The 11,673-nt window shown below is 40.5% G+C and overlaps 1 protein-coding gene across 1 annotated transcript in view; it reads left to right on the top strand.

The window, feature by feature from the left end:
* The window catches only part of CATSPERB (cation channel sperm associated auxiliary subunit beta), a gene marked incomplete at its 5' end in the record, with an annotated part of 240,997 nt that overhangs the window by 171,541 nt on the left and 57,783 nt on the right, over window positions 1-11,673 (top strand). The window contains 1 exon segment of the mRNA XM_012803404.2: window positions 1,587-1,792. Coding sequence (XP_012658858.2) covers window positions 1,587-1,792 — 206 coding nt within the window.

Raw genomic sequence — 11,673 nt, 5'->3', positions numbered from 1 at the left:
AAAAAAAAAAAAGAGCCTCAGGGATCCATGTGACAGTATCCAAAGGTCTAACATTTATGTCATCAGTAGCAGAGAAAGACATTGGTGCAGGAAAAAACACCTAAAGAAATACAGGCTTTTTTTTTTCTTTTGAGACAGAGTCTCACTATGTCACACTCAGTAGAGTGATATGGAGTCATAGTTCACAGCAACCTCAAACTCTTGGGCTTAAGTGATTCTCTTGCCTCAGCCTCCCAAGTAACCGGGACTACAGGTATCTGCCACAACTCCTGGCTATTTTTGTTGTTGTTGTTGTAGTTGTCATTGTTGTTTGGCAGCCCCAGCTGGATTCGAACCCGCCAGCTCCAGTGCATGTGGCCAGCACCCTAGCCACTGAGCTACAGGCACTGAGCCAATAAAGGCTATTATTTTAGAGACAGAGTCTCATTCTATCACCCTCAGAAGAGCACTATAGCATCACAGCTCACAGCAACCTCCAGCTCTTGGACTTAGGCGATTCTCTTGCCTCAGCCTCCTGAGTAGCTGGGACTACAGCTGGGACTACAGGTGCCCACCTCAACGCCCAGCTATTTTTTTATTGCAGTTTGGCTGAGGTCAGGTTCCAACCTGCCACCCTCAGTATATGGGACCGGCGCCCTACTCACTGAACCACAGGCGCTGCTGTAAAGGCTATTTTTTTTTTAAATTTTCTCTATACATATACATGTGTTTATTTGGTTTCCACTTTTTGCCTTCACAAAATTAAAAAAGCTTAACATTTAATAACAATAACAATGCCTAGAAGCTATTTTTTTTAAAAAAAAAATAAAGGTTATAAAAGTGCATTCCAAGTAGGCCTTCCCTCTTCTTGCTGGGGTTTCCACAGCTATTTGCCTACTCCTGCATGACTAAATACAAAATATTCTCCTGCTGTGTAAGTGTCCTATCTGCCTCCCTCTGCCATTGAAGACAAGATTAAGGCACAGGATAATTGAGGGAATCCTTACTTGAAGGAGTTTGGATCAGAGGAATGAGGAGGTTTGGCACAGAGTGTGTGAGGGAGTAGTCCTGAGTAAACGTGAAGTCTGTGTTTATTATCATAAAGGAGAAAGAAGCAGTTAAAAATTACTCATCAAGCATCATCAGTAAAAGAGGGATGGGGGCAATGGCAGACAGAGTGTCTCCTGGTTAATCTTGTAAAATCATAAACTTTTAACAAGAACTCTCTTCCAGCGTCAAGAGACTGTCAGAATCTACAGAATCAATACCATAACCTTTTGGCTTGGTATTGCCACAGATCACACACACATTCTTTCCGGGGGGGGGGGGGAGTTTTCCAGCCTCCCACACATACACTGCTCACAGGCTTGTCTCATGATTATTGAGGTGTCCTGAGCAGGAAACAGGCCTGTGCTAAAGATCAGGGTAAAATTCTCCCTGCACTTATAGTTATTGTTCAAAGACTGTTTCTAAGCTTGTGGATGCTGAGTATCTGTATAACTCTAGGCAGAATTTTGCTAAGTAATTAATTGTAGGAATCATATAATGCTCAGTATTTTGTATTACTTGATTCAGAAAGCTTAAAGATTTTGCTTTTTCTGTTGCAGATTTATGTTGATGAAGCACCATTGCCATTTCCAGGACATACTCTTATTGCTGTGGCAACTGCGGTCATCCTAGGGGGGTTAATTTTTATAGCATTTATGCTTCAACTGCGTGACATCCACCCATGGAGGGCATTCATAAATTGGATTAATAGAAAAAAAGTGACATTATCGAAGATTTCTTTCAGTGAAATGATTATGAGACAAAAGTATTAATACTAACAAAATGATTATCATAATTTCTCTTTATTGTCTACTTTTATTAAATGACTCCCTAGAACAATATGTTTAAATGTTAACTATGCAAACCAAAAATAAAATAAACATGCAAACTAGAGAAAAAAACTACAAAATTACCATTATCATTCAAATTGCTATTTTTCAATGTGTTTTCCATTGCATTTTCTTATTTCAAATATGTAGAAAATTCCTGTGCCAACTCTTATGTAGAAGATTTTCCTTAAGGCTTTTAAAAACAGAAGATGTTAGCGGGCATTGTGGTGGGTGCCTTCCCAGCTACTTGGAAGGCTGAAGCAAGAGAACCACTTGACCCCAAGAGTTTGAGGTTGCTATGAGCTGTGATGCCACAGCACTCTACCAAGGGTAACAAAATGATAACTGTGTGTCATGAGTTTTTTGTTTTTCAGCTCTTACTGACTGGAGCCCATTCTCAGGGTCAGAACCCCTAAACATCACTCTTTCCAGGTAGGAATAAGGTTATAGTGCAGTTATGCCAGGGTGAGGTGGCATATAACAGGCAGAACTGCCTGAAAAGGGGTAAAACTGTTTTCTGTCTCTTTAAATATCCCTTTCACCCTTTTTGAGAGCTAACACCTACATCCCTAACACAGGCCATTTCTCAGGACGGGCAGGGGAGTGTCCTTTGTTCTTTGCCATGGAAGAGATGGTACAAGGGAATTGGACTGGCTAGGTCCAGGAGAAAACCCTCCCTTTAAAGCTCTATATTTCTGCTTATAGCTAGAACAATAGCACTTTAAGACGGGAGTCTGACATTCTCCTCATTTGTCAACAAATTAATAAACTACTCTTTCCTCTTCTTCAGCCAGTTTTCTTTGTTCTGATGCAGCATCAGGGACAAGTGCCAAGCTTGTGGTAACAGGCAGTGAAGGCAGCTGATGAGCATATGTGCTTTCACAGCCTTGTAGGAATGAAAGAACACTATTTGGTTCTCGTGAGGCAACTTCAAAACCCGATTGTCGTACCAAAAGAGAGGGAAATGTGGCCCCATTTTGTGAGTATTGGAAGAACATGGTGTCTAGGTGAGGAATTGGTTTACAAACCCACATCCAGCATGTAGAACTCTGAAAGATCTATCTCTGTGTGCTCTTGGAGTACCTGTTCCCAAGTAGTCAGAATATGACCAAAACATTCAGATACCAGGGAGTTATACTCTCCTGGAAAAGCTCAGGAGGAGGAGCCAATCATATTGACAACATAAAAGAAAGATGGGCAGCCAGTCCAGAAGTTCAGAGAGCTGTACACAGTAGCCATGTCTATATATCATTAAAATTCTTTACAGAGGGTAGTACACTGAGAGGTTAAGAGAACCAGACTCCCAGATGTCCCAGGTTTGCCAATTACTAGATGTGTAACCTCGGGCAAGTTAATCAACTTTTTTTTTTTTAGACAGAATTTCACTTTGTCACCCTTGGTAGATTGCCATGGCATCATAGCTTACAGCAACCTCAAACTCTTAGGCTCAAGTGATCCTCTTGCCTCAGCCTCCAGAGTAGCTGGAATTACAGGCACCCACCTAGCTATTTTTAGAGACTGGGTCTTGCTCTGGCTCAAGCTGGTCTCAAACCCATGAGTTCAGGCAATCCACCTGCCTCAGCCTCCCACAGTGCTGGGATTACAGGCATGAGCCACCATGCCCAGACAATCAACTTCTTTGAGCCTGACTGTCTTTGGGGAATGATACATGTATTAACATCTACCTGATAGGGTTACCGGGAGGATCTAATGAATTAATACATGTGAAGTATATAGAATAGTGCTCACCTTCCAATGAGTACTTTAAGTGTTAGCTGTTGTTTTTGTTCCTGTTGCTAATCCTGCTACTATTGTTAGGTTGCAAGTAATAGAAATTCTGTCTAAGCACAAAAAAAGGGGAAATTCATAGGAAGAATAGAACAGAAAGTCATATAATCAAAGCAAAATCTAAACATTTGGTTCTTGACATGAGTTGGAATGAGAACCATTCTGGAGACCTAGAAAACAAGAATTTATCAACTCTTCAGAGATTTTTTTGACCCAGGAGTCTAGATATAAAATGTAGCACAGGCTTGAAAGTATAGGTTCCAGAATCTAAGAGCCTGGCTTTTTTTTTCCTTTTAACAAAGCTTCTAAAAGTGTTAGAATAGTTTTCGATTTACAGAAAAGTTGTGATAGTACAGAGAGTTCCCATATAACCCATATTCATTGTCTCTTCATCTTACAGCATAAGTTTTATCAAGCCACATCACTTACTGTCTATATGACCTTTGGAAAGTTATTCAGCCTTTGTAGGAGGCTAAATACATGTTGAGTACATATTGAAACCATGAATAAGGCCTTCTTCCCAGTCTCCTTACTATCTCACAAAGCCTTGGCTCTGTCCTTCACCAGACTAGATTTATTTCCCTTGCCATTCTTTTTTTTTTTTTTTTTTTTTTTCGGAGCTGGGTTTGAACCCACCACCTCTGGCATGTGGGGCCGGCACCCTATCCTTTTGAGCCACAGGCACCACCCGCCCTTGCCACTCTTTATGGCTTAATTCAAACATGACCATCTCCATAAAATTTCCAAGAACTACTCTGAATATGTATGGCATCACTTCTCAGCCTTTTGGCTAAGATCTACATGTGTATGGTAAGGACTGTGTACAAAATAATTTTTGTGTATAATAATATGATGTTACACATCACAAAGCTATGATTAGAAGTATTCTTCTATCCATGCCTGACATAATGCTGCAATTCTCAGTCTGGCCAAGGAAACCAGTATGTATAAATTAGTTAAGTGTTGTTCTAGTTTAAGGTCTCGTAGAGGACCAAGTAAACACAATCTAATACCATGACTAAAAACATTTCCACCTTGGCACTTAGGACTATTGTACTTTCTAAACATTAAAATTTTGTCATCAGTCATTAAATCAAGCAGTCAAAAAATCATGACTGGGGCCAGGCGTGGTGGCTCACGCCTGTAACCCCAGCACTTGAAGGCCAAGGCAGGTGGATCACCTGAGCTCACAAGTTGGAGACCAGTCTGAGCCAAAGTGAGACCTTGTCTCTAAAAATAGCTGGGCATTGTGGTGGGCACCTATAGTCCCAACAACTGGGAGGCTGAGGCAAGAGAATTGCTTGCACTCAAGAGCTGGCAGTTGCTGTGAGCCGTGACACCATGGCACTCTAGCCAGGGTAACAAAGTGAGACTCTGCCTCAAAAAAAAAAAAATCATGATCTGCAATTTTGTTTATAATTATCTTAAGTCATGATCACACACAATTTTAAAATTTGAGTATATCTCTTCTGTTTTAATCCTTCTAATGAATCAGTAAAAGTACCATTACCATCAGACACACACAGTTGTTCTGCAGTTTTGTTTCTGAAGAGCTGTTTAAAGACAATCCTAGATTATAACTTACTCTGACTTAAGTAGTAAAGAATTCAGAAGTTTAATTTTCTATTTCTTGTCACAATTCACTTTTAAAAGCATTTGACCTTATAGGTTGTCTATAAAATATGAGAAGTATTAAGTATTCTTTATTTGACATTACACATAAACCACACTAAAATGCCTTCCAATAAATAAAAGGCAGCATTTTAGTAGACACAGGGAAATTAGATTGGCATAGCAAAGACCAAAAATACAAAGTAAACATTACTACCTTATCTCCAACCCTCACCTTTAACAGGCTAATGAACGCCAATTAAAGAACCAGTGAGTCTTGCTTCATTCTGAGACAGTGAAGAGATTTTCCTAGTATTTAAATATATTCACATAACCAGTTACATGCATCTTTTTTTATTAAATCGTAGCTGTGTACATTAATGCAATCATGGGGTACAATGTGCTGGTTTTATATACCATTTGAAATATTTTCATCAAACTGGTTAACATAGCCTTCACCGCATTTTCTTACTTTGTTAAGACATTTTAGTTGCATGAATCTTAATGTAAAACTAACCTTCAAGAGGTTTTTAGATGGCGATTTACTACCTTTGTGGAAGGTTTAACATCACAAATTAAACTAATTCATATCTTTATAAGAAATAAAACAGTGATAGTGTTTACTGAATTGGAATCACTATCAAAATTAAAAAATCATATTCATTTAACCACAAGGTAGTCTTAGTTAAATCAGGAGTGTCCAACAGAAACATTCTGTCACTCATTCATGATCTGAATTCTAAGATATGAGATCAGTCAAAGTATGGCACAAATATAAAAAGCCATGAGATATTTTTTTTTGTAATAAAGCAATGGCAAACTATTACTCATTAGTAGCTTTTTTGAGATAAGATATGAAATCTGCCCTTTATCGCTTCTTCTTAATACCCACAAAGATCATTTTTGTTCCAGAGATGCAATTCTTGGGCTTCTCCAAATACTCCATTAGTAGTGTATCCCTCTCCCCAGCTGATGCCTCTGTATATATTTTTTTTTTTTTGAGACAGAGTCTTACTTTGTCAGTCACCCTGAATGGAGTGCCATGGCATCACAGCTCACAGCACCCTCCAGGCACCTGCCAGAACACCCGGCTATTTTTGGAGATGAGGTCTCACTCTAGCTCAGGCTGGTCTCGAACTCCTGAGCTCAGGCAATCCACCTGCTTCAGCCTCCCGGAGTGCTAGCCTCTATTCTTATTGGCGTCTGTGTAAGGGAAGCCAGCAGCCTGACCTGTCTTCTGCCCAAAACGATCATGGCAATTTGGCCCAGTCTTGTGCTTGCCTCCCTTTTCCATGGTGTGACACTGGGCACACTCCTGAACAAAAATCTTCTTGCCTTTCTCAGTATCACACATATTTAATTCTCTCTTTAGTTGCTGACAGTACAAAGGTTCTTGGTTAGAAGCTGGACAACCTACTCTTTAAGTCCATTGTTTCTTGCTAAGATCCATTGTCTGTCCTTTTGCCTGTTTTCCTAATATAGCAGGAACCAAAAATGGCTATATGACAGTCTTGGTCTCCAGTTCAGTGGAATCATTATTGTGTTTAATGAAGAAGTATTCTATGTTGGTTAATAGGTCACTTGATCATCAGAGCCCAAAGTTTAGAGCACAAAAAGCTAAACTTTAGGTAATGGTTTGTTAAGTGAAATCTTTTTTTTGTTTGTTTGTTTTTGTCGCCCTTAGTAAAGTGCCGTGGCATCATCACTCACAGCAACCTCAAGCTCTTGAGCTCAGGTGATTCTCTTGCCTTAACCTCCCAAGTAACTAGAACTATAGGCACCTTCCACAATGCCCGACTATTTTTAGAGGTGGGGTCTCACTCTAGCTGAGGCTGGTCTCGAACCTGTGAACTCAGACAATCTACCTGCCTGGGCCTCTCAGAGCACTAGGATTACAGGCGTGAGCTGCCACTCCCAACCTCTGTTAAGTGAAATCTTAAAAAAGAACTATTTACTTTCCACCCTTTGTTTTTTAAAGTAATGTGTTCTAGCTGTAGAAAACATCCATATACTGGAGATTACTGATATAGAACATATGCAGTCATGTCATGTGTTGCTTAATGACAGAAATAAATGTTCAGGGAAATGTGTCCCCAAGCACATTTCATCATTGTACAAACACCATACAGTGTACTTACACAATCCTAGAGAGTACAGCCTACTATACATGGCAAGGCCTATTGCTCCTAGGCTGTAAACCTGGACAGCATGTTACTGTGGTGTGTATTGCAGGCAATTATAACACAATGGTAAATGTTCACCACAGTAAGTATTTAGATAGTACTTATTTAGGTTTCTATCTAAATATATAAAAGTTACAGTAAAAATAAAGGATAAAAAACAATATACCTGAATAGGGCATGTACCATGCACGGAGCTTGCAAGATTGGAAGTTGCTCTGGGTGAGTCAGCAAGTGGCATGACTGGCAGCACAGTAGTTCATTTATACCGGCATCACCACAAGAGCATGATGAATGAGTTACAACAGCGACATCATTAGGCACTAGGAATTTTTCTACTCCATTAGAATCTTATGCAGTCCAGGGTTGACCAAAATGTTGTTATGTGGCACATAAATGTACTTCATTCATCCGGAGAAATCTCCAGGGGCCACTGTACATGAACTTTCAGCAGGCCTTATTTCATAAGACTACCACCAGTTTCTGGAAGATAGAATACACAAAAACTGAAATGAATCGCCAAGACATCAGCCTATCACCTTGTTTCTTCCTGTGAGGTGAGTGAAGACTGGGTCAGAGACAAATTATGAGGGATTAAGGCTTTTAGAGTCTCAAAGCACTGAAAAAATGTGGTGTCCCCCCACATGTAATTAAAATAAAAACTTTTGAAAACACAAAATTTAAATATATGTGGAAATTAGAATAACTTCTTTCTGGATTTTTCTGCTTGAAAACTTCTGAATACTCTGAGAGGCCTAGGCAAGTGGATGGCTTGAGCTTGGGAGTTGGAGACCAGCCTGAACTAAAGCGAGACCCATCTCTACTAAAAATAGAAAAACTGAGGCAAGAAGATCTCTTAAGCCCAAGAGTTTGCGGTTGCTGTGAGCTATGATGCCATGGCACTTTACCTAGGGTGACAAAATGAGGTTCTGTCTCCAGTGGGGGGCTGGAGGGAGAGGAAAGAAAAGAAAACTACTGAATAAATTCTTCAGGACTTTACTATTCTCATTTTCTTTGGTTAACCTCTTCCTTCTGATGGTACTTACAGTGGCAGAAATAGGAGAATATCAGGCATATCAGGCCTTCAGAGATGATGGCAGGCGTGCCTCCTATGTAACATAGATACGGTCCCTCTCTAGAGCAGGTGGGCATGCTTACAGCTCATTATCAAACATCTGCATCCTTGAGTTCAGGGTTCCTTTCTGGTAGCACAATCTACTATACGTTCAGGTGTCACTGCACCTCTTTGTGTTGCCACAGAGCTCAGGGAATTGGTACTTTGCCTACTGCTGAAAGTAATAAACTCTTTTGTTTTGTCCCAGGAATCTTGTGTCCTCAACTGGCATCCACTGAACTGTGGTAAACTATCTTGCTAGTTTGCAAGTAGGGTAAAATCTCAGACTCTTCACAATTCTCAACACAACCAAGAGTTAAATTTGTTCACAGTTCTGCTGGGTCAGGAGAAAAAAGTAACAAGATTTGTACCTGATGGGCTAGACCCCACTCAAAGATGTCAGCTTTTTGAACTAAATGCCTCAGAGTAGAATATTCTAAATGGTATGGTGCGTGCTGACTCAAATTCCCAAAATAACTTGCTAGGCATTGTTTTTCTTTCTTAGGAGTGAGGAATGTAAGGAGCTGTGATCTAGCCCATCACCCATGTATCTCTTGCCTCTTCATCCTCTTCAGGTCCTTGCAACATCGTGTGGTATAGCAGTGTGAAGTTGTCAGCAACCTTCCCAGTGAAAGCGCACTGCTGCCCTGTCAGGTAAAGGCTTGTGCTTGAAATGAAGCAGTACGCCAAGTCCCAGGTCTCTGTTATTGTGCCCACTCTGCTGTCATTATGATGACCACATTGGATGTGGTTATCCCAGGCTCTTGTCCTTTCCATCAATAACAAACAACCAATTTTGACTGTGGTACCACCCACCCTCATCCAGCCTACTACATAGTGTAGCAGTTAAGAGCTTGGACTCTGGGGTAGGAATATCTGAGTATGGATGCTGTCTTTGCCACTTTCTGGCTGTGACATCTTGGGAGAGTCTTATTTCTGTGGTCAATATAACGATTGAGAATTGAGCGAGTTAATATATGCAAAGTACTTAGAACAGAGCCTGGCACATAAAAAGTGCTATGTAAGCATTAGTTATTGCTGTGGTCTTTATGTTTCATATATAAAAATCATATATTGAAATTCTCTCAAGGTGTGATTTAGGAAGTGAGGCCCTAAGGGAAGTGATAGGTCATGAGGGCAGAATCCTCATGAGTGGGATAAGTGTCCTTATCTAAGAGACCCTTGCCCCTTTCACTATATGAGGACACAGCAAGAAGATACTGTCTATGTGAAGTGGCCCCTCACCAACCACTGAATCTGCCAGTGCTGTAATCTAGGACTTCCCAGCCTCCACTGTGAGAAATAAATTTCTGTTGTTTATAAATCACCCAGTTTATGATGTTTTATGACAGTGTTCTGAATGGACTAACAGCCACGTGCAGGCGATCAGGGAGCTCTCTTTTAAAGATTCAGATGCTTCCCTTATCAGTTTGCTCCTGATGATGAGAAAGGGAAGAGAGACTTCTGGATGTTACCAGTCTTTGAATTCGTCTCTCTGCCCTGGGTCAGGAGCTTTCTAGCATTTCAGCATCACCCAGCATAGTGCAAATAATGGACCAAATTTGCATTAGTCAACCCAATCCCTTAGAATCCAGCCAGCAGCCTCAGCTAGCACATTTAATACTGTTATCACTACAATGATGAATTAAGTATAATTACACAGTATGTTCTTCACTCTTTGGTCAAGCATTCTCAAAATTCCTAACTCATAAAAATTGCCCTGTACTTTTAACAGCAAAATGAACACATTTCTATAATTCGTAATTTTATAGTATAACTCTTTTGTTTTCTATTCTTATTATTAACTTAACACCTTTCACACCTATTTACTCACACCTCTCTTTTGAGTTAAAATCTACCATGTGACAGATAATGGAGCAGAGGAGGGAGGCGGAGGTTTAGCCTGCAAGGGAAGCACATCAGAAAATGCAAAGGCTTCATTAGAGGAAGTTTGGGAGTGGATTTTTTTTTTTTTTTTTGAGACAGATCTTGCTCTGTTGCTCAGGTTGGAGTGCAGTGGTACAATCATAACTCATTGCAGCCCTGAACTCCTGGGTCAAGGGCTATTCCTGCCTCAGCCTTCTGAGTAGCTGGAACTACTCTTCTCAAGAGTGCACCACCACACCTAATTTTTTGGTTTTTTGGTTTTTAGTTTTTGTAGAGATGGGGTCTTGCTGTGTTGCCTAGCTAGTCTTGAAGTCCTGGCTTCAAGAAATCCTCTTGTCTCAGCCCCCAAAGGGCTGGGATTACAGACATGAGCCACCAGACCCTCCCCAATCTAGAATAATTTATAGGGGCATCTATGATGATAGATTGTGTCTCTGCATAAATTATTATAATGCAGAGTTTTTTAGGATTGAATAAAAGAGAGCCTGGGTTCACTTTCTGATTTTTTTTTTTTTTTTGAGACAGAGTCTCACTATGTCACCCTTGGTAGAGTGCTATGGCATCACAGCTCACAGCAACTTCCAACTCTTGGGCTCAAGTGATTCTCTTGCCTCAGCCTCCCAAGTAGCTGGGACTGCAGGCATCTGCCACAACGCCTGTCTATGTTTTGATTATAGTTGTCATTGTTGTTTAGCAGGCCCAGGCTGGATTCAAACCCGCCAGCTCCAGCATATGTGGCTGACGCCCTAGCCACTGAGCTACAGGCACTGAGCCTCACTTTCTGATTTTCTACCAGTTACAAATCTCAGAGGTTCCAGTTCTGATGAAGTTGATACTTGTTCATTCTAGTCAAATTTGTTCTGCTTTAATCATACAATAAAGAACATTTTTTTCTTTCAGGATTTAGAAGAAAAATATTGCCCCTCTGATATAGATGTGCCTATCTCAAACAAATAACGAATGCACAGCAACTAAATAGCTACTTTTGTTTACAGAGATGGAATTATCACTTTTATATGCCCAGTCTCAACTTTAGAAATTTCCATTTTATATGGAGTTAAATACAACAAGGAAAGCTATGGCTGGGGTATGAATGTTTGTTTCTACCCCCAATTTCATATGTTGAAACTTAATCCCTGGCTCAGCGCCTATAGCTCAACTGGCTAAGGCGCCAGCCACGTACACCTAAGGTGGTGGGTTCGAATCCCCAGCCCAGACCCGCCAAAACAACAATGAC

This window comes from Otolemur garnettii, unplaced genomic scaffold (genome assembly GCF_000181295.1).
Source record: "Otolemur garnettii isolate 467f Iridium unplaced genomic scaffold, OtoGar3 scaffold00020, whole genome shotgun sequence".
NCBI classification, from domain to species: domain Eukaryota; kingdom Metazoa; phylum Chordata; class Mammalia; order Primates; family Galagidae; genus Otolemur; species Otolemur garnettii.
This window is presented reverse-complemented; position numbering and strand designations above follow the sequence as displayed.